We start from the raw sequence: 24,592 nt of genomic DNA, 5'->3' as shown, positions 1-24,592 counted from the left end.
ACTGCTAGAACTCATACAGGAATTTAGTAAAGTGTGAGAATATAAAATCAGTGCACAGAAATCAGTTGCATCTCCATACACCGACAGCAAGACAGAAGAAAGAGAAATTAAGGAGTCAATCCCATTTACAATTGCACCCAGAACCATAAGATACCTAGGAATAAACCTAACCAAAGACACAACGAATCTGTATTCAGAAAACTATAAAGTACTCATGAAAGAAATTGAAGAAGACACAAAGAAATGGAAAAATGTTCCATGTTCATGGATTACAAGAACAAATATTGTGAAAATGTCTATGATACCTAAAGCAATCTACACATTTAATGCAATTCCTATCAAAATACCATCCATTTTCTTCAAAGAAATAGAAAAAATAATCCTAACATTTATATGGAGTCAGAAAGACCAGGAATAGCTAGAGGAATGTTGAAAAAGAAAAGCAAAGCAGGTGGCATCACAATTCTGGACTTCAAGCTCTATTACAAAGCTGTAATCATCAAGGCATATGATACTGGCACAAAAACAGACACATAGATTGAAGGACAGAACAAAGAGCCCAGACATGGACCCTCAACTCTATGCTCAACAAATATTCGACAAAGCAGGAAAGAATGTCCAATGGGGAAGAAAAAAAAAAAACAGTCTCTTCAACAAATGGTGTTGGGAAAATTGGACAGCCACATGTAGAAGAATGAAACTGGGCCATTTCCTTACACCACACACAAAAAATGACTCAAAATGGATGAAAGACCTCAATGTGAGACAGGAATCCATCAAAATCCTTGAGAACACAGGCAACAACCTCTTCGACCTCAGCAGCAGCAACTTCTTCCTAGAAACATCACCAAAGGCAAGGGAAGCAAGAGTAAAAATGAACTACTGGGACTTCATCATGATCAAAATCCTTTGCACAGCAAAGGAAATAGTCAACAAAACCAAAAGACAGCTGACAGAATGGGAGAAGATATTCACAAATGACATACCAGATAAAGGGCTAGTATCCAAAATCTATGAAGAACTTATCAAACTCAACACCCAAAGAATAAATAATCCAATCCAGAAATGGGCAGAAGACATGAACAGACATTTCTGCAAAGAAGACATCTGGATAGCCAACAGACACATGAAAAAGTGCTCCACATCACTCAGCATCATGGAAATACAAATCAAAATCACAGTGAGATACCACTTCACACAAGTCAGAATGGCTAAAATTAATAAGTCAGGAAATGACAGATGTTGGCAAGGATGTGGAGAAAAGGGAACCTTCCTACACTGTTGGTGGGAATGCAAGCTGGTGCAGCCACTCTCGAAAATAGCATGGAGGTTCCTCAAAAAGTTGAAAATAGAGGTACCCTATGACCCAGCAATTGCACTACTGAGTATGTACCCTAAAGATACAAATGTAGTGATCTGAAGGGGCACATGCATCCAAGTGTTTATAGCAGCACTGTCCACAATAGCCAAACTATGGAAAGAACCTAAATGTCCATCAACAGATGAATGAATAAAGAAGATGTGGTATATATATACAATGGGATACTATGCAGCCATTAAAGGAAATGAAATCTTGCCATCTGCAATAACATGGATGGAACTAGAGGGTATTATGCTTAGTGAAATAGATCAATCAGAGAAAGACAATTATCATATGATCTCTCTGATACAAGGAATTTGAGAGGCAGGCCGAGGGTTATGGGGGGTAGCAAGGGAAAAAATGAAACAAGATGGGATCAGGAGAGAGACAAACCATAAGAGACTCTTAATCTCATAAAACAAAGTGCGGGTTGCTGGAGGGTGGGGGGTAGGGATAGGGTAGCTGGATTATGGACATTGGGGAGGGTGTTTTCTATGGTCAGTGCTGTGAAATGTGTAGGACTGATGATTCACAGACCTGTATCCCTGGGGCAAATAATACATTATATGTTAATAAAAATAATTTAATTTAAAAAATCAAGCATATAGGGGTGCCTGGGTGAGTCAGTCAATTAAGCATTTGTTGGACTCTTGATTTCACCTCAGGTCATGATCTCAAGGTCATGAGACTGAGCCCCACACATTGGGCTCCATGCTGGGTATGCAGGCTGCTTAGGATTCTCTCTCTCTCTTCCTCTGCCCTCCCCTGCATCTCCCTTTTAAATTAAATAAGTGAATAAATAAATAAATATATTTAAGATCAAGCAAATAAATTAAAAAGACAATTATTAATTCAAAGAGGGAAAAATTTTCTGAGGAAAATAAAAGTAACCACAAGATACTATATAGCTCAGCTATGAACAGTGTTCACATAAACCTACTAGCATAAATTCTGAATTAAAACTTAATCAAATGTCCATGTAACTATATTGGGAGTGTGGATAGGTATGGGAAGAGTAAGTGGATATGGTGAAGATAAGGAAGATAAAACAGCTAAATCCTTATTTTTCATAATTAGGAAATTTACTACATCTACCCCAAATTTTAAAAATCAACAAGTAAAATTACAACATGTTTTTTATTGTCATGAAGACAAATGTCAAGTAATCTTCTAAAATATTTAAAATGTTTGCCTCTGGAGAAGCTGAGAAAATGAACAGATCAGAGACCGTTTTATTTGCTGTAAGCTTATTACAACTGTATAATCCTTAAAATTATATACATAGATAATATTGGTCAAAAGATACTTGAACAAATTAGAGAAAGAATAAGGAATGACAAGATGTATAATAGGAAGAGATTTAAAAAGTACTTAATGAAGAAAAACTGAACTAAATCATGAATGACAGTGAAGAATATACTAAAAATGTTTAACTGTCAGTATCAGGATGTTCAAATGACCCAAGATTTGCAAATTAAATATCTTTTTTCAGTGTTACTATTTTGTTTTAAAGTTTACTTTGTATTAAAAAAAATACTAAGGGAAAGATAAAAGTAGAAAATTAAGAGATAGTTATGTAACCAATTTTAATTAGGTATATTTAGGATATTAAACCTTACCTCCCTAATTTAAGAGAGCAATGGTTTCAGAGAAGGCTTTAAAACTTGTATGATAAACAAAGCTTATCATAACAATAAGAGCTCACTTACAAAAACCCTCATACTGGTGCTGTAGTTCATCCAAAGTAAATATAATATCTCTAATATCCACCCTGTGGTTACCTGTAATAGAAAGAATAAGTTCAAACGGTGTCTTTCTTTTTTTGAATATAAATATCACTTCCAACCTATTCTAGTATGAAAATAACAGAGATGTGTGGAATGCGGAGTGGACGGCCAGCTATTATAGGTTTTGAATAATAACTGGAATTGCGAATTAATAATTCAGTACACATTGAAATGTAAGATGAAGACCATTATTTTCTTTTCTCCTTATTAAGAGTTTCCCATCAAAAGAAATTAGTCACCTTTTAAGCCTGAAAGCTAGGTAATCAGGATATTTTTTAAAAAACACTTTTTCTGAGAGTTTACCATAGGCAGAATTTCAAGTTTTAACTCTTGTCTTCCTCACTAGATCATGAACTCTTCAAGAGCAGAGAAGGTGTCATTTGTTTCCCCAATGCCTGGCAAAGTATCTACTTAGCAACACTTAAAAATTATTTTTTAAGACTTTATTTATTTATTCATGAGTGACAGAGAGGCAGACAGAGAGAGAGAGTGGGAGAGAGGCAGAGGCAGAGGGAGAAACAGGCTCCCTGCAGAGCAGGGAGCCCAATGCAGGACTCATCCTATGACCCTGAGATCATGACCTGAGCCAAAGGCAGATGCTAACCAACCGAGCCACCCAGGAGCCCTTAAAAATTATTTTTTTTTTGTCTAGCTAATTTTGGCCATTCTAACTGCTGTAAGGTGATATCTCAATGTAGTTTTAATTTGAATCTCCCTGATGACTAGTGATGATGAGCATTTTTTCATGTGTCTGATAGCCATCTGTATGTCTTCATTGGAGAACTGTCTGTTCATATCTTCTGCCCATTTTTTGATATGATTATCTGTTTTGTGTGTTGAGTTTGAGGAGTTCTTTATAGATCCTGGATATCAACCTTTTGTCTGTACTGTCATTTGCAAATATCTTCTCCCATTCCGTGGATTGCCTCTTGTTTTTCTTGACTGTTTCCTTTGCTGTGCAGAAGCTTTTGATTTTGATGAAGTCACAGAAGTTTATTTTCACTTTTGTCTCCTTTGCCTTTGGAGACATATCTTGAAAGAAGTTGCTGTAGCTGATATCAAAGAGATTACTGCCTAGGTTCTCCTCTAGGATTCTGATGGATTCCTGTCTCACGTTGAGGTCTTTAATCCATTTTGAGTTTATTTTTGTGCACGGTGTAAGAGAATGGTCGAATTTCATTCTTCTACATATAGCTGTCCAGTTTTCCCAGCAGCATTTATTGAAGAGACTCTCTTTTTTCCACTGTGTATTTTTTCCTGTTTTGTCAAAGAGTATTTGCCCATAGAGTTGAGGGTCCATATCTGGGCTCTCTACTCTGCTCCACTGGTCTATGTGTCTGTTTTTATGCCAGTACCGTGCTGTCTTGGTGATCACAGCTTTGTAGTAAAGCTTGAAATCAAGCTTTGATGCCCCCAGTTTTATTTTTGTTTTTCAACATTTCCTTAGCGATTCAGGGTTTCTTCTGATTCCATACAAATTTTTGGATTATTTGCTCCAGCTCTTTGAAGAATACCAGTGGAATTTTGATCGGAATGGCATTAAAAGTATAGATTGCTCTAGGCAGTATAGACATTTTAACAATGTTTATTCTTCCGATCCAAGAGCATGGAATGGTCTTCCATCTTTTTGTGTCTTCTTCAATTTCTTTCATGAGTGCTCTATAGTTCCTCGAGTACAGATCCTTTACCTTTTTGGTTAGGTTTATTCCCAGGTATCTTATGGTTCTTGGTGCTATAGTAAATGGAATCGATTCTCTAATTTCCCTTTCTGTATTTTCATTGTTAGTGTATAAGAAAGCTACTGATTTCTGGACATTGACTTTGTATCCTGCCACGTTACTGAATTGCTGTATGAGTTCTAGTAGTTTGGGGGTGATGTCTTTTGGGTTTTCCATATAAAGAATCATGTCATCTGCATAGAGAGAGTTTGACTTCTTCATTGCCAATTTGGATACCTTTTATTTCTTTGTTGTCAGATTGCTGTTGCTAGGACTTCTAATACTATGTTGAACAAGAGTGGTGAGAGTGGGCATCCTTGTCATGTTCCTGATCTCAACGGGAAGGCTGCAAGCTTTTTCCCATTGAGGATGATATTTGCTGTGACTCTGAAAAACAATCTGAGGGGTTTGAAGCAGTGGGGCGTGGGAGGTTGGGGGAACCAAGTGGTGGGTATTAGAGAGGGCATGGATTGCATGGAGCACTGGGTATAGTGCAAAAATAATGAATACCGTTATGCTGAAAATTAAAAAAAATATTTTTTTAAAGATTTTATTTATTTATTTGACAGAGAGAGAGATCACAAGTAGGCAGATAGGCAGGCAGAGAGAGAGGGGGAAGCAGGCTCCCTGCTGAGCAGACAGCCCGATGCGGAGCTTGATCCCCAGGACCCTGAGATCATGACCGGAGCCCGAGGCAGCAGCTTAACCCACTGAGACAGCCAGGTGCCCCCAAAATTATTTTTGAATGAATAAAACAAACTGAAGGCTGTAAAGAATAATGTAATGTCCACATTGTGGATAGCAGAAAACCATTTATTTAGCATCTTCTATGTGTCCGGCGCTCATAAGTATAGTTTCCTATCATTCCTGCCCTTGCCTTTGTCTAAGACCATTTTCCTTCTTAGACAGTGTATGACAGAGAATGGGTTCAGAGGCAGTGACCTTAAATATGTCATTCCAATTGCGTACATAGGTAGAAAATGCTTTTCCCAATAGTTCTTGCCTCCAAATGTTTGACTTTGCTTGACATCCAAGGTGAAAAAGACCAGGAGCTGACTTCCCTACCTATAAAAACACTAGGTTTATTCTTCAGTCTATGCATAAGAAATCAACTGCTACTCCAATGGAGAAGGACATATTATCTGTAACCGCTCTCCACTTAAAAAACTACCTTCTCTGGAAAGAGGTTCAGTATCAACCAGTGAGAATGCAGTAGCTAACTATAGATTCACTAGCTCTTGCTCAAAATTTATTTCGTGCTTCTATACAAAAACAGATCTATCACAAACCTCCCAAACAAATTTAAATTAAATTATCTATTTAAATAGTCCCTGGTGGCCAAAGAAGCATTACAGAATCTGAAATTACTATTCTGGCTCCTATCTGGCTTATCAGAACCTTAATGAATAATTCCTAGATGAGACTGAGGCAATCAGTATAGATATAGACACAATTTATTTCATAAGGTAAGTTCAAAACAGCCTCCCATTCTCATATACGTACTTCAGGAGGAAATTCAACCTAGAAAATATAAATATCTACTGTGAAAAAAAAAATATCCTAATCATCAAGGTCATATTCAGGGCAACATTACTTTGAAGGTGTTAAGTGACTATTAATACTATATTTTCACAATCTTCACAACAGCTCCACAATATAAAAAACCTCCTCTATCAAAAAAAATACACTAGTCACTACTTTTCACCCAGTTAAATTATCAGATTATTAATCACCATAAGAGAAAAAAACTATTGCACCAAAATATCCTATTTCAAAAACAAAACTACCTGACACTCCCAGAACTCTCGACAAGTTATTTCCCATATTTCTCTTGTCATATCTTAATGAAGCAAATGCTTGTTGGATTTCCTTGCAAATTCCAGTGATGTAATTCTTCCCTCTCATTGTGAATACTCATAAAATGAACATATTCTCCACATACCATTATTACTCAAAAAAAAAAAAACAAAGAAAATACAAAAACAAGAAGTTAAACAGTACGTATAACAGGGTGTTATGCCTTCTACTAGTTACATCACTCCTTACTTCAAAATTCTGTTACAGAAGAATGCATATCTCCTACCTAGGTAATCCAAGAATTCTGGCATCCTGGGGTCTTTGGCATTCTTTCCTTTAATATTTAAATTAAATAGTTCAGATCCCAGACCATACACGATATGAACATAAATCAGTCATCCCTCCAAAATTTGAGGATTCCTGAGTGGTTTACACTCTTGCAATTGATTTGTATTTCTTCTACTCTCCTGGACTCTCCATCTCACTTACATCATCATATTCTATAGGTGCTATAAGTCTCTCCACCAAAAGCTTACCTAACACAGAACCTATAGATCTTTCTCCTTTGAATCCCACCAACACTACTAACACAAGGCTATTGTACATAACCAACTTTTACTAGATATCTTGCAATTAATTGGAGTATGGAAGTTCTTTATAGTACAACCAGCGATATCAAACTATTGTCCCGAGGCCTATAGTTACTCTCTACTGATTGTAGGACCCCCCCAATCCACTCTTAGCTGCCCTTAATCTTCTTCCTCCAGCTGCCAATTAGCCACTATGGTAATCTAAATTCCTGTTGTTACTTACACAGAGTACTTTACTTTACCTTTTTGCTCAAACTAGGTGTCTCCCAATAGGCTTTAACTTCCATAATCAAACAAACCTATAAAAATGATTTTCCTAGTGAAAAGACAAGGACCTTCCCTGTGAAGAATTTTATCTTAGGTCACAACCAGCTTATCAAAATGACATAGTGAAGAAATCTTGTTCTGTCTGGTTAGAGGAGATGGAGTAAAGGGTGAGACTTATTAACTCATTCAACATATATTTGTTGAGCAGTTAATATGTAATATAAGCACTGTACTAATAGGTACTGAGGATACAATAGTGAGCAAAAAGTAGACATGATATCTGCTTTCCTAGTGCTATTATTTGAGATACATGTCTTAATAAAACAATAAGAAATAAAAATTGCAATTGTGGTTAGGGCTCTGAGAGTGATATGAGAATCTGAGCTCGACAGAGAAGCCATGGAAACATCCCTATAGAGTTGAGTTTAAATCTAAAGTAGAAGTAGGAATTAACTAGGAGGAGCAGAATGTTCCAGGGAAAGAAAAGAACATATGCAAAAGCTATGGCAGGAGGAGGCATGGCATACAACCAAAACTCTGTGAAGGCACAGTAAGCAAAGCAGAATGTGGTCTGTGAAAAAGCTGGAGCCCTACTGTAAAGGCCAGATATTGCAAACCCTTGACCACAACATTAAAGGGATCTTCATCCCAATAAGTATTTTTAGATTTTGTGTAGGGAGGGAACATGATAAGATGTGTATTTTTTAAAAAGAAGATTATTCTGACTAAAATGCAAAGGGGGAAAGACCAGATATAGGTGGACTTGTGCCCTAAAGACTATTTAATAATATGGCTTGAGGTTAATCTTTAAAATCCATATTTTGTGGATATCTTCATTCCTCGGAATGTCCCTCAACTATGTCTACCAACCCAGAACCCACCATAAATGACTACCTAGTAAAATCCATGTAGCCTGGGGTGCCTGGGTGATTCAGTCAGTTAAATGACCAACTATTGATTTTGACTCAGGTCATGATTTCAGGGTTGTGAGATTGGGCCCCACATCAGGCTCTATGCAGGGTGTGGAGTCTGCTTAAGATTCTCTGTCTGCCCCTCTAATTCTTCTCCATCTCAAAAAAAAAAAAAAAAAGAAAGAAAGGAAGAAAGAAAAGGAAAGGAAAGGAAAGGAAAGAAATCCATGCAGCCTGGTTCTATCTTCACACCACATTTCAGCAACCAAGGGCCCCCTATAAAGCTACCACTAACATATGACAAAAACCAGTGGAAGTCCATTGAAAGTCATGTCTGATTATTTTTCTGCCATATTTATACAAACTATTCCCTCAGTCTAAAATATCTTTCTCATTCTTCATTACCACCTTCAACCAATTAACCCCTACTGATCCTTCAAGATTTAGATCAGATATAACATTCTCTGATAATCTTTCCCTGGTGCTTCCAGGATACATTTGAAGCCTAGCTACATCCTATAATAGTATTTTCTATACAACATTATTATTCTAATTTTACTTGACTCTTTCCACACTAGAACGTTGAGGTCCTTTGGAATAAGAAGTGTGTTCTTTTCATCTGTGTATCACCTAGCACAGTTCCAAGCACAGTAGATATTAAATGACTAAATGAATGGATAATCAAAGAATCAATAATTTATCAGCCCACTATTATCAGCCACCTCCTCATGACATGTAAACATGTAATACAAAACATCTGCTAAATATATTTGTAATGTTTAAAAGATATCTACGTTTTGCAGAGTAACTGAATAACATAGGAAGATTATGTAATCAAAGCTATCTAAAAAAATTTTTAATTCAAGAAAGTTAGGTCGGGCGCCTGGGTGGCTCAGTGGGTTAAGCCGCTGCCTTCGGCTCAGGTCATGATCTCAGGGTCCTGGGATCGAGTCCCGTATCGGGCTCTCTGCTCAGCAGGGAGCCTGCTTCCCTCTCTCTCTCTCTCTCTGCCTGCCTCTCCATCTACTTGTGATTTCTCTCTGTCAAGTAAATAAATAAAATCTTAAAAAAAAAAAAAAAAAAAAAAGAAAGTTAGGTCTCCTAACTTGTGAAACCAATGCCCTTAACACTACAGAAACTATCTCTACACAGACAAGAAATAACTACTGGAAAAGAGAGTTAAATTTGAAAAGAAAATAAATCAATTTTTCTCTTAGATTTTTATCAAACATACCAAAATACAATTTTAGAAATTTCTCATTAAATTGTCCTAGGCTATCTTTTTTTTTTTTAATTTTTAAAATTTATTTTCAGCGTAACAGTGTTCATTGTTTTTGAACCACACCCAGTGCTCCATGCAATCCGTGCTCTCTCAAATACCCACCACCTGGTTCCCCCAACCTCCCACCCTCTGCCCCTTCAAAACCCTCAGATTGTTTTTCAGAGTCCATAGTCTCTCATGGTTCACCTCCCCTTCCAATTTCCCTCAACTCCCTTCTCCTCTCCATCTCCCCTTGTCCTCCATGCTATTTGTTATGCTCCACAAATAAGTGAAACCAAATGATAATTGACTCTCTCTGCTTAACTTATTTCATTCAGCATAATCTCATCATCACTAGCCACCAGGGAGATTCAAATTAAAACCACCTTGAGATACCACCTTACACCACTTAGAATGGCCAAAATTAGCAAGACAGGAAACAACAAGTGTTGGAGGGGATGTGGAGAAAGGGGAACCCTCTTACACTGTTGGTGGGAATGCAAGTTGGTGCAGCCTCTTTGGAGAACAGTGTGGAGATTCCTCAAGAAATTAAAAATAGAGCTTCCCTATGACCCTGCAATTGCACTACTGGGTATTTACCCCAAAGATACAGATGTAGTGAAAAGAAGGGCCATCTGTACCCCAATGTTTATAGCAGCAATGGCCACAGTCGCCAAACTGTGGAAGGAGCCAAGATGCCCTTCAATGGACAAATGGATAAGGAAGATGTGGTCCACATACACTATGTAGTATTATGCCTCCATCAGAAAGGATAAATACCCAACTTTTGTAGCAACATGGACAGGACTGGAAGAGATTATGCTGAGTGAAATAAGTCCTAGGTTATCTCTTACCATAAGACATCAGTAAGCAGTGATGATGGCAAAAGGCAAGAATCAAGGAGAAATAAAGGGTAAATCAGAAAATTGATATCCAAGAAAGATATATATACATATTAATTCAAATAACTCACTGTCTATAGTAGCATGCTTTATCACTTCCTGAAAAGTTTCAGGGATTACAGGGATATCCATGCTATCCAAAACAGCAGCCAGTTCATCAGTGGCAACTCGACCACTTTTTATCCTACAGAAAATCTTCAAGGCATTCTGGAATGCTGCAAAAATTCAACAAAAAAAAAAAGAAATTATTTTACCATAAGATCCAACAGCTTTTCTTGAAGGAGCTAATTTTGTGTCAATAATCTACCATAGGAAAATAACATAGGCATAGGGTTTTCTAAAATTTTACTTGCAGGTAGGCATTTGCTCAATTCTGATATTCTTTGTAAAAAAATACAATTTTTGCTATTATCACTAGTGATATAATATTAGCAATAATAGCTGGTATTTACTGAATACCATTTATATGTTGAGCATTGTGCTAAAAGGTATGGGTTCTCTCAGTATAGCATATTCACCTCTTAGTTAAAACTTTTAACTGAAATAATTTCTTACCAGTGGTATAATCTATAATAGCAGGACAGCTTAAACCAAAATTTGAAAGCATTATTAATTGCTTAAAAATGTCATTTAGAAAAAAATAGTATAAGAGGAGAATGGAATAGATCACAAAATTTCTCTTTAGATTTTTTATCATATTACAAAGAATTGAGCAGTGGTTTAACCACTACTGAAAGAACTTCTATTTCTCCACAGAAACTTCATTTTCAAAAAAGAGAGAGAGAGAGACTTCATTTTCTTATGCTAACATAAGTATCAAAAGTACTGGAAAGAACACAGAGATAATTTTTCCTACACAAATGTCTTTCTTAAAACCTAAACAGATTGATACCTGGTCCTAATGCTGAATGTAAGTGCTCCTCAGACCACTGCATCCCTCAATTTAATTTGATAAGGAAACCCAATTCCCATAATCAATTCCAGAGAGCAAACCCACTTTATAGTCAGACCACATTTCTTGGAATTCAGGCTATAACAAGCATAATGATCCAAAAGATTTTAGATTTACACAGGAGGAAGAACTGAGCATTATTCATTTATTCAACAGTAGTTATTGATAAATGAGCAAAAGTGGCAGAGGAAGGATGCCTGAGAATCCTCTCCTCCATAAAAGCAATGAGAACACTGGCAAAAGTTGTCAGAATCAACTTTTCCCAAAACTCTGTATGTAAGATAAAAGAATTACAGCAATCCAAAGAGTGTTTTTTCAAGAAAAATGGCTGAATCTCAGTAATAGTGAATTTTGTGGCTTTTCTTAAAAAATATTTTATTTATTTGACAGAGAGTTAGAGAGAGAGCACAAGTAAGCAGAGTGTCAGGGAGAGGGGGAAAGAGAGAAGCAGGCTCTCTGCTGAGCAGGGAGCCTGATATGGGGCTCGATCTCAGGACCCTGGAATCATAACCCAAGCTGAAGGCAGCTGCTTAACCAACTGAGCCACCTGGGTGCCCCAATTTTGTGGCATTTTAACTTGTCATATTCCCATATCATCATCCCAGCTTCCCAGGAATATTTAAAACTGAGAGCCTATAATCATGCTGAAAAACAGTAGCCTGGCAGCCAATGGGAAAGAATGAGGTTAAATTTCTTCAAAGCCCCATTCCCTAAGAACAGTCATTATTAGACCTGTTTGGTGATTCTGTGGAAGATCCTACTTACAAAACTGTCCTTATTTTACCCGACTCAAAGCTTGCCCAGTGCAGATTATTTTCCCTGGGAGTACTCATTAAAAACAATCAGAGGCAATTAGTTAACATTATGACTGCCTGAAGTGGTACTTGGAATAAGCACCAGGTGTTATATGTAAGTGATGAATCACCAAATTTCCCTCCTGAAGCCAATATTACATTAGATGTTAACTAACTAGAATTTAAATAAAACTTGAAACAACACAAAGGCAGATTCTGAAGCCCTGGTCTTCAATGTTACTGCTACTCTTCCAATAGCATACTAATTTTAAAAAGTCAAATAAACCCATAACTATACAAAGAATAAAGATAAAAGCAACATAAATTTCCCATCCAGGGCATGCAAAAATGATGTATTTTGATTAATATCCTACTTGGATACCTTTCTATGTCTCTTTACACACATCAATGACTGTGAACATTTCACCCAAATAAAACAGTAGATATAGTCTACTATCTTTCCACTCAGAAATTTCTAAGTCAATAAAAGCAGCTGGAGCAAACAAAAGGCTAGCAAAGAGCTTAAAAGGAAAATCTGGGAAATATGATGTCCATAGAGACTTTTGAAAAGTGCTGACATATTCCTGAGCATCTAGATGGCAATCCATCTATGGCCACACATGGATAGGGCCATACCCAGGAAAACCTGAACAGGTCCTGAAATCTCACCTCTGGCTTACCTTGAGGATACACATAAGCAGGAAGTGAAGGCTAAGGAAGAGTTGAAAACTATCTGAGCGTGGAAGGCATGCCCCAGTGCATGCACATATTCCCTCTGGTTCTCTTCTACCTAATAATTGACAACTAATTTTGCCTTAGAAAGGCATCATAAAGATACAGGCACACATATAAATATAAACTATAATACAAAAATAAATATATATATAATATAAAAATATTAAAAAGTTATATTCATTGTGAAATTGTTTATAATACTATGATAATTAGAACCAATTAAATATAAAGGACTAGTTAAATAAATCATAGTATATCTGCATTCTTCAGATACCATGCAGCTATTAAAAAGTAATAGGCTGACCTACACTAACTGGCATGGAAAATCTTCCAACATATTATTTAGTTCAAAAAAAAAATCATGCTATACAATACTGTACTTGGCATGATCCCTTTGTCTTCAAGTAGAAGATAATTCTATTTTTCCCTTCTATTTTCTTGGGTCTCTTGATTGCTAACTGTATGCTTGATTTTTTCACTTGCCTCTCTAAGATTTAGGTTCTCTTGTTCTCCTCTGCCTAGTAATTGATAATTAATTTTGTCTTACAAAATATATAAGTATGTATACATACATATGTATTCATAATTGCATATAAAAATATTCTAAAGTCAACATTAAATTAACAATCTAGGAAGGATTAAAGAGGGTCTTTTACATATTTTTTATATTTTGCTTGTATATTTTATAAAATAGCATATTCAAGGATTAGGCATATTGTTTTAAGAGGTAAAAAAAGAAACCTGGGACTTTGTTAGTCTTAAAACATTTGACAGTAAACAAAAATAAGGTCAAAATAGCAATCTGGGACTTGAAAAACAAAGGAATACATGGGAGCTAAACTTTGGCTTGAAAAGTAGGCAGCACTTAGGAAACCAAACATACATATAAATCTATAGTCAAGAAAAAACTTGGTTTTCAAGATGACTTAGGAGAACCAGGAGAAACCCAATGCTATAGGAGTTAAGCAAAATGCCAAGTAGGAAGTAAGGATTAAAAAAAGAACAGCAAGCCAAGCATTATATCTATATTGCTAATTGCTGCATATGGTAGGCATTTAATAACATTTATTACATTAAGAAATACATAAACATTAAAGTTTTTCTAGCCTTTTGATTGCTTATCCAGTTATATGAAGAATATCACATGCATACATCGTTGATTCTAAGAAAATACAGTGAGGTTGACTACAAAAATATGTAATCTCAAAGACTGATTATAGGAACTTGATCTTGCCTAATGGAAAAACCAAGGAACTGGTTTTTGTTGTGTTGTGTTGCGTTTTAAACCAAGGAACTGTTAAAATTAGGTCATGAATACTAGAGACATCAGACTATTGGAAGCACCGTTTCTATCACTAACATGAATAGTTCTTCCTATCACTTTCTTTGCAATTTATATGTAGTATAAAGTTGTTAGGAGTACAGCATCCTTTCTTGATCAAAACTCTTCACAGTGTAGGGATAGAGGGTACATTCCTTAATATCATCAAAGCCATCTATGAAAAACCCAGAGCGAATATCATTCTCAATGGGGAACAAATGAGAGCTTTTCCCCTAAGGTCAAGAACATGGCAAAGCCTTTGCCTTCAGCTCAGGTCATGATCCCAGGGTCCTGGAATTGAGCCCCACATCGGGCTCTCTGCTCAGCAGGGTGCCTACTTCCTCCTGCCTCTCTGCCTACTTGTGATCTCTGTCTGTCAAATAAACAAATAAAATCTTTTTAAAAAAAGGGGGGGGTGCCTGGGTGGCTCAGTGGGTTAAAGATCACGGCAGGGATGTCTACTATCATCACTGCTATTCAACATAGTACTACAAGTCCTAGCCTCAGCAATCAGACAACAAAAAGAAATTAAAGGCATCTGAATTGGCAAAGAAGTCGTCAAACTCTCACTCTTTGCAGATGATATGATACTTTATGTGGAAAACCCAAGACTGCACCCCAAAACTGCTAGAACTCATACAGGAATTTAGTAAAGTGCCAGGATATAAAATCAATGCACAGAAATCAGTTGCATTTCTATATACCAACAAGACAGAAGAGAAATTAAGGAATCAATCCCATTTACAATTGCACCCAAAACCATAAGATACCTAGGGAGAAACCTAACCAAAGAGGCAACGAATCTGTACTCAGAAAACTATAAAGGACTCATGAAAGAAACTGAGGAAGACACAAAGAAATGGAAAAATATTCCATGCTCATGGATTGGAAGAACAAATATTGTGAAAATGTCTATGCTACCTAAAGAAACCTACACATTTAATGCAATTCCTATCAAAATACCATCAATTTTCTTCAAAGAAATGGAACAAATAATTCTAAAATTTATATGGAGTCAGAAAGACCAGGAATAGCCAGAGGAATGTTGAAAAAGAAAGCCAAAGCTGGTGGCATCACAATTAGAAATGGTGGAAATCACTTCAAGCTCTATTACAAAGCTGTAGTCATCAAGACAGTATGGTACTGGGACAAAATCAGACACACAGATCACTGGAACAGAATAGAGAATCCAGACATGGCCCCTCAAGTCTATGGTCAACTAGTCTTTGACAAAGCAGGAAAGAATGTACAATGGAAAAAAGTCTCTTAAACAAATGGTGTTGAGAAAATTGGACTGCCATATGTAGAAGAATGAAACTGAGCCATTTCCTTACACTACATACAAAAATAGACTCAAAATGGATGAGCATTTTGATTTTGATGGATTCCTGGACAAACACAGGCAGCAACCTCTTCGACCTCAGCAGCAGCAACTTCTTCCTAGAAACATCACCAAAGGCAAAGGAAGCAAGGCCAAAAATGAACTACTGAGACTTCATCAAGATCAAAAGCTTTTGCACAGCAAAGGAAACAGTCAACAAAACCAAAAGAAAGCTGACAGAATGGAAGCAGATATTCACAAATGACATATCAGATAAAGGGCTAGTACCCCAAACCTATAAAGAACTTAACAAACTCAACACCAAAAGAACAAATAATCCAATCAAGAAATGGGCAGAAGACGTGAACAGACATTTCTGCAAAGAAGACATTCGGATGGCTCACACATCACTCATGAAAAAGTATTCCACATCACTTGGCATCAGGAAAATACAAATCAAAACCACAATAAGACACCAACTCACACCAGTCAGAATGGCTAAAATTAACAAGTCAGGAAATGACAGATGTTTTACAAGGATGTGGAGAAAGGGGAACCCTCCTACACCATTGGTGGAAATGCAAGCTAGTGCAGCCACTCTGGAAAACAGCATGGAAATTCCTCAAAAACTTGAAAATAAAGCTACCTACCACCCAGCAATCTCACTACTAGGTATTTACCCTAAAGATACAAATGTAGTGATCTGAAGGGGCATATGTCCCCAAGTGTATTTTATAGCAGCAATGTCCACAATAGCCAAACTATGAAAAGAACCTAGATGTCCATCAACAGATGAATGAATAAAGTTGTGGGATACACACACACACACACACACACACACACACAATGGAATACTATGCCTCCATCAAAAGAAATGACATCTTGCCATTTGCAACAATGTGGATGCAACTAGAGGGTATTATGCTTACTGAAATAAGTCAATCCGAGAAAGACAATTATCATATGATCTCTCTGATATGAGTAATTTGAGAGGCAGAGTGGGGGTTCTGGGGGATAGGGAAGGAAAAAATGAAACAAGATGGGATCAGAAGGAAGACAAACCATAAGAGACTCTTAATCTCACAAAACAAACTGAGGGTTGCCGGGGGGAGGTGGGTAGGGAGAGGGTGGTTGGGTTATGGATACTGAGGAAGATATGTGCTATGGTGAGTGTTGTGAAGTGTGTAGGACTGATAATTCACAGAGCTGTACACCTGGGGCAAATAATACATTATATGTTAATAAAAATAATTAATTTAAAAAAAAAAGAAAAGAAAACTAATCTAGGGCATCTGGGTGGCTGAGTCAGTTAAACGTCTCTTTTGGCTCAGGTCATGATCCCAGGGTCTGGGGATCAAGTCCCACACTGGGTTCCTTGCTCAGCAGGGAGCCTGCTTCTTCCTCTCACTCTGCCTACGGCTCCCCTTACTTGTGCTCTCACTCTCTCTCTCTCAAAATAAATAAAATCTTTGAAAAGAAAATTAATCTAGCAGTTGTGTGCATCCAATGGAGATTAAAGAAAGAAAATTAGGTACCATGCAAGGGATCCACATTTTTCAGTGCCTTTTATGAAACAACTTATGTCTAATTTTTTTCAACCTAGACTACTGGGGGAAAATACTGAAAACATTCTGAAAGGGGCGCCTGGGTGGCTTAGTACTCAGGTATGTGCATTCAGCAAAGGTCATAATCCCAGGGTTCTAGGATGGAGCCCCACATCAGGATCCCCATTTAGTGGGAAGCCTGCTTCTCCCTCTCCCACTCCCCCTGCTTGAACACCTGCTCTCACTGTCTCTCCCTCTGTCAAATAAATCAAATCTTTAAAAAAAAATTCTGAAAAAATTTTAAATTCATATAACCACCCCACCTTAAAATCAGTTACAATCACAACCATTCTCTTCTATAATTTTGAAGAATCGTATTTTTTACCTGGATCCTGAGAGACCAAATAACAAACATTGTTCACAGCCTTAAGGAAATCTGAAAAGTCCAGCATTCCATTAACTGTAATAATGGTTCAAAAACAGAGTGAAAAAAAAACTGCATTAGCACACTAAGAATATGAGATAAAAATGCAAACTAAAAATGTGAATAGATTTAACTGATATTAGAATACCATAGTCTATACACAAGAGTAGTCAACATTAACATTAAATATAGAAATGTAAAAAGAAAATATACCAGAAAAAGTTCATATTGTAATTATATAGTAGTGCGCCACAATAATAAGAATGATACATACTAGAATTAAACATACTGCAGTGATCTTTGCTCAAAGCTCTAATTATTATATTTGTAATTAGGTGCAAAAAAAATCATGCAACATGTCAATTTTATATAATGGTGTTAACGTGAAAGAATAGGATTGATTTCAATGCCCTCTATACCAGTGGTTTTGGGGGAGACTGTGGATCCAGTTGAAATTCTAATGAAAGCTTTGCCTCACACTGTTCCATCACCCTCTCTCCTCTCCTCCTTTCCACTCTTGCTCTCACTCTTGCTCTCATTACATACACATACACACAAAATACATTAAAACAAATGCACAAAATATTGCACAATATTAAACCAATCCTTACCCCCAAAAGTTATCTCATTTCTCAAGCAAAAATTAATGCCTATTTCTTAAAAGAAGAAAAGAAGATATCTAAATTATACAAATGAAAATGTCAGTAAGAATTTTTTGATTGGCTTGCAGGAGAAGTTGAAATTACGACTTTTTTGCATGATAACGCACAGGTCATGTCTAATAGCAACTAGAGCTGAAAACCTAGATTTACAAAGTGTGATAAAACACAAAATCAGGGCTCTTAAATCCCATTTTCTAGACAAGCATAGATCTGTGTCAAGTAACATCTGAATTTTTCAAGATTCTGCAAGTTAAATAACTATGAAGTCATTTACCTCTTAGTAAATGTGGCCAACTTTGAAAGAGTTTATCTATTTCAGAAGAAAATGATTATAAACCCAAAATTCCATTTAATATAATCTGACCCAAGTAATTTATAAAAGAACATTTCAGGGCTTCTGGTGGTCTGCAAGCTTCTACTATCAGAGAAATTGACAAGGCTTAGTTGTTCTCAGAAACTCTTTCTCTAGTATTAGAAAGTTTGTCAAGTTGTCTGCCTCAAAACTTCTTTTTCAGAATAATAACTTGAGAGTGGCTTCTCCTTCAAAAACAATGAAACAACTGCACAAATTTCAATCAACTACTTTGACTTGTTTTCTGACTTCTATGTGATCTAGGGTTAAACAAAAATCTTTTGGATAAAACATCAAAAACACAATCTATAAAATAAATAATTATAGACTAGACTTCATCAGAAGTATGAACTTACATTTTTTGAAAGACATTCTTCAAAAAATGAAAAGACAAGTCATACACTAGAAGAATGTATTTACTAATCACATATCCAGGAAAGGACTCATATTCAGAATATATACTTTCAAAATGCAATAAGAATAAATGTGTTTTTAATGGGCAGAAGATATATAGACAGCAAATAAGCACATGAAAATATGTTTAAAATCATTGGATCATTCAGGAAATATAAATTAAAACTACAATGAGATAATACCATACATCTATTAGAATGACTACAATTTTTAAAGGCTCACCAATTCTGGGATTGGCAAAGATAAGGAGCAACTAGGACTCTCATATACTGCTCATGGCAATGTAAAATAATTTAGCTGCTTTGGAAGCACAGTTTAGCAGTTTCTAAAAAATTTAAATATATATATCTACCATTATGACCCAATCATTCTACCACCAAGTATTTACCCAAGATACCCAAGATAAATGAAAACATATCACCACACAAAGACATACAAATGAGTGTTTATACCAGCTTCATTAGTAATAGCCAAAAACTGGAAACAACCCAAATGTCCACCATTAGTGAATGGATAAACAAATTCTGGTATATTCATAAAAGTGAATACTACTTAGCAACAAAAAGAAATAAACTTCAGTGTATAAAATCATAGATTAATCTCAATATAATTATGCTGAATGAAAGAAATAAGACTAAAAAAATGAGTACTTACTGCATGATCCCATTTATATAGAATTCTAGAAAATATAAACAATCTGTAGTGACAGAAGCAGATTAGTGTTTACTTGGGGAGTGGTGACAGGACTTGTGGAGAGAGAATGATGACTTACAAAGAGGTAGGTGAAAGAGGTACTGGGTTTTCACAATACATATGTCAAGATTTTCAAACTATATACTTTAATATTCTGATTATACCTCAATAAAACTATAAAATATGCAGATAATTTAAAACTCCACTGGTATAAACAATTATGATATACAACCATATCATCCAGCAAGCTCACTTCTGTGTATATATAGTTAAAGGAAATAAAAGCACTATCTTAAAGAGATATGTGCACTCAGCATTCATTGCAGCATTATTCACAATAGCCATGAAATGGAAACAGCCTAAGTGCTCACCAACAGATAAACAAAGAAAATGTGGTATTTATGTAACTATATATAAACCCATCTGATAGACTTTGGGGCATGGAGGAAATGGACAGATGTTTGTCAAAGGATATACATTTTCGGTATAAGATGAAAAAGTTCTGGGAATCTAATATACAACATGGTGACTATAGTTAATAATATTATATTATATAATTTGAAATTTGCTGAGAGAGTACATCTTTTTTTTTTAAAAGATTTTATTTATTTATTTGACAAACAGAGATCACAAGTAGGGAGAGAGGTAGGCAGAGAGAGAGGAGGAAGCAGGCTCCCTACCAAGCAGAGAGTCCAATGCGGGGCTTGATCCCAGGACCCTGAGATCATGACCTGAGACGAAGGCAGAGGCTTTAACCCACTGAGCCACCCAGGCGCCCCAAGAGAGTAGATCTTAAGAGAACTTAGTGTTCTCTTCACATACACACATGTAAAGTAGCTAGGTGAGGTGATAGATGTGTTATTTACTTGACTGTGGTAACCATTTCACAATGTGTATGTATACCAAATCATCATGTTGTATACCTTAAATATATACAATACACGCAATTTTGTCAATTATATCTCAAGAAAAGCTGGATGAAATAACAATTTGACATAAGCCATTTTCCTATGACATATGCATATCCTCTGACCAAGCTTCTTCATTTCTAGGAATCTATCCTATAAAAATATTTACACAGATGTGCAAGAATTACGAATAAGAACATTCTTTGTAGCATTACTTGTTACAACAAAAATTTTAGAGGTAATTTCACCATTAATCAACATGAGACCAATTAAAATGTAGCATTGTATGTTGGTCAATTTTCCATATAAGTAAGTATAGGTCCATATTGCCTTTTTAAATGGCTGTGAGTTATTCTATGGGATAGATCAAAAAACCAAAACAAATTGTTCTGAAAAATAAGCTATATAACAAATAATCTATATAAGTATAAATTATTTCTAATATTCTTACAGTTACAAGCATTGTTTTCTCTCCCATCAGACAAAAGATAGCTAAAACTGAAATTGCTATGTCAAAGAATGTGAAATTTTTAAGGTTTTTAGTAATATTGGTTTTTTTTTATTTTTTATTTTTTATAAACCTATATTTTTATCCCCAGGGGTACAGGTCTGTGAATCACCAGGTTTACACACTTCACAGCACTCACCAAATCACATACCCTCCCCAATGTCCATAATCCCACCCCCTTCTCCCAAACCCCCTCCCCCCGGCAACCCTCAGTTTGTTTTGTGAGATTAAGAGTCACTTATGGTTTGTCTCCCTCCCAATCCCATCTTGTTTCATTTATTCTTCTTCTACCCACTTAAGCCTCCAGGAACTAGAGCGTATCATGCTTAGCGAAATAAGTCAAGCAGAGAAAGACAACTATCATATGATCTCCCTGATATGAGGAAGTAATATTGTTATTAGAAATCCAAGGCATGGAAAGTTGACTAACATATAATGCTAACAGAAAAAGGTAACAAAACTGTATGCATATGAGTCCATGTATATATTTTTTAATTATGTGTTCATGCTTATGTATATACCACACTTACACACATACACACAAACACACACACTCACATGCTTAGGACAATCCTAGAAAAATATATGTAAAAATACCAAAGTTTGCCTTTATGTAGTGGGATTACACATAAGTTTTACTTTCTTCTTTATCGTCTCCTTACTTTCTTCTTTATATTCTCCCAGAGAATGAAGTTATTTCCACTTTGAATAATTATTTTAATATAAATCTCCAAAAAAATCACCAAGAAAATTAATATATGGATAAATAAACATGTCAGAAAAAAATAGAACTGCTTCTTTAACTCTTCTAAAAGTTTTATTTATATCATTTTATTTTTATACCTTCTGAAAGCTGTCTAAAGTAAACACAAAAAATGACAGGATGATTTGGATAGATGGACAGATTGGATACATACGCACTATTGCAACTTGTCAATTCAATACTACTAGATTGCTTCGTAATATTCTATGGGCGGTCCATACCTCTCATAGGATCTTCCATCCATAAATCTTTTATAATGATAAATCCACATCTGATATTTGAACAGCTCAGTGCTTTCAACCTTAGAGTATTATTTTGCATTTATGTATACTGAATTTATTTTATTTCTGGCCACCTCTTCAACTTATCTATTCCATTTTTATTCTAAGCTTTTCTCTCCTCCCTAACAAGCTTAGAATGGTCTGTAAATGTAATCAATTCTCTATTATGTACTTCTTTGATTAAAGTACTGGACACTCACTACAAAAGAAAAATTACTTTTCTATGTGATTTTAAATGAAATTATTCAGTTTTTTATTTGCATTTCCTTGGCTACTACTGATAGAACATATTTTTATATGACAATTGGCTATATATATTTTCTTTTATGTGAAATACTTGTCCATGTATCTCACCCATTTTTCCATTCTATTACTGATTTGTATGAGCTCTTTACACATTCTATAATCGTTTGCCAGTTCTGTGAATTGCAATTATTCCCAAGTTTGTAACTTATCTTTTTACTTTAAGGTGTCCTTTGATAAATAAAAGTTCTTAATTTTAATATAAATATATTAATCTGTTCTCTTATACTCAAACATTTTGCCTTAAGAAATTTTCCCTATCCTATCCCTATCCTATGAAATTAGCAAAAATTAAAAGTCTAAAAATAACAAACATTGATGAAAGTATGTCATAATCTAATGCAGTAATTAACAATCCAATTATGTACTGAGGTTCAACTTTCAATCTCATTACCATAAATGTGCAAAAGAAGTTTTTACAACATATTATAAAGCTTAGCTTTCTTATGATTTGCAATTAATCTGACCAACATATCATTTATATCTATGTTTATAGACTCTAAAGTAATAATAAAAACATAAAACTTACCATCAATATCTATAGTCCTTAGAGCTTTTTGCATTTCTGAGTCACTTATAAAAATCTTCAACGTGTGATGGATCGTTGGCAGATCATTCACATAAATCTTACCACTCTGAATTTTGCTGAAAATTTTACAGGCCTTCTGAAGTGCTAAACACAAACCCCAAAACAGTTAATTATTTCAAATGAATAATTATCCTTATCCCTGCGACACCCTAACTCAAGGATAAACAACAGTAATCACCAAAAGAAGAAAGAGGAGCAAATCTTTGTGTTCTAACCCTTTGCTTTAAAATGGATCTTCTGACTTATTTAGGTCTGTCTCAGATGAATGGCCTACAAATCTGTAAGTTTCCTAAAGAACCCTCAGAAACTGTAAGAAAGTCATGCAAAATTGACATAATAAAGGCTCCCACAACTTTATCTGGGAATGTTAAATCCCTCTTCCATGCTCCTATATCACTTGGTATGGAACTCAGTCAAAGCTCTTGGTATTGTGACTGTTTGCATGTTAATAGCCCTCACTAAACTGTCAACTTCAAGGGGGGAAAGATTTTTTCATTCTTCAAGTGCCAGCGTCTAATTCAGGATAGATCCTCAAAAAATGTATGCAGAATTCAATTTAGTTCAGTGGATACATGTAGTATTCAGAAAAAGAGATGCAAGATAACAGTGCTAAATACCAGAGAAAGACTAAAATATTGTTAATAATAGTTTTAATAGGGTACTGGAGATGGAAACCAGGTGTAAGTAAACTGGGAAGTAAATATGTAATTAAGTAAATATGTAATTAATTAAATATGTAATTAATATGGGAAGTAAATATGTAATTCTTCTTCTTTGAAGAAGCTTCTTGGAAAAACAGAGTATAAAGTTGACATAGTCCTGGGGCATGTGGGTGGCTCAACTGGTTAAGCATCAACTTGGTTTCCGCTTATGATCATGATCATAATCAAGTTTAAGCATCGACTTGGTTTCTGATTATGATCATGATCAGGTCATGATCTCAGGGTTGTAAGACATAGCCCCAAATCAGCTCCAAGCTCAGTGTGGAGTCTACTTGAGATTCTCTCTCTCTCTCCTTCTGCTTTTGTCCCTCCCCCACCTTTCTCTCTCTCAAATAAATAAATAAATCTTTTTAAAAAATTTACATAGTCCCTGAGGAAGTAGAAAAAAATTGAATGAAAGAAAAATCAAGAAGTGAAAGGCCATTTTCTCCAATGAGAAAATAAGGAAGGCCATGGATGTTTACAATCCTAAGAGTTCTCCCCACATGGGAAATGTTTTCCTTTTTTCTGTGTCTATATGAGATGATGGATATTAACTAAACTATTGTGGTAATCATTTCACAATATATGTAAGTCAGGTCAATATGCCGCACACCTTAAACATAGACAGTGCTTCATCTTAATTATATCCCAATAAAAGGGGGAGATAAAAAATGCCTAATACAGGGGTGCCTGGCTGGCTCAGTTATAAGAGCATGCAACTCTTGATCCTG

General features: G+C 35.6%; 1 protein-coding gene across 1 annotated transcript in view; it reads right to left on the bottom strand.

The window, feature by feature from the left end:
• Nucleotides 1-24,592, bottom strand: part of EFCAB13 (EF-hand calcium binding domain 13) — a 139,251-nt gene that overhangs the window by 82,110 nt on the left and 32,549 nt on the right. The window contains exons 7-10 of the mRNA XM_045080864.1: nt 23,098-23,241; nt 17,646-17,720; nt 10,665-10,808; nt 3,070-3,141 (exon numbers count right to left, since the gene is read on the bottom strand). Coding sequence (XP_044936799.1) covers nt 3,070-3,141; nt 10,665-10,808; nt 17,646-17,720; nt 23,098-23,241 — 435 coding nt within the window. The remainder of the gene's footprint in view (nt 1-3,069; nt 3,142-10,664; nt 10,809-17,645; nt 17,721-23,097; nt 23,242-24,592) is intronic.

This window comes from Mustela putorius, unplaced genomic scaffold, assembly GCF_011764305.1.
Source record: "Mustela putorius furo isolate JIRA1106 unplaced genomic scaffold, ASM1176430v1.1 tig00000487_pilon_pilon_pilon, whole genome shotgun sequence".
In the NCBI taxonomy this organism is placed as follows: domain Eukaryota; kingdom Metazoa; phylum Chordata; class Mammalia; order Carnivora; family Mustelidae; genus Mustela; species Mustela putorius.
The sequence above is the reverse complement of the archived record's forward strand: the minus strand, read 5'-3'. Positions and strand labels throughout refer to the sequence as shown.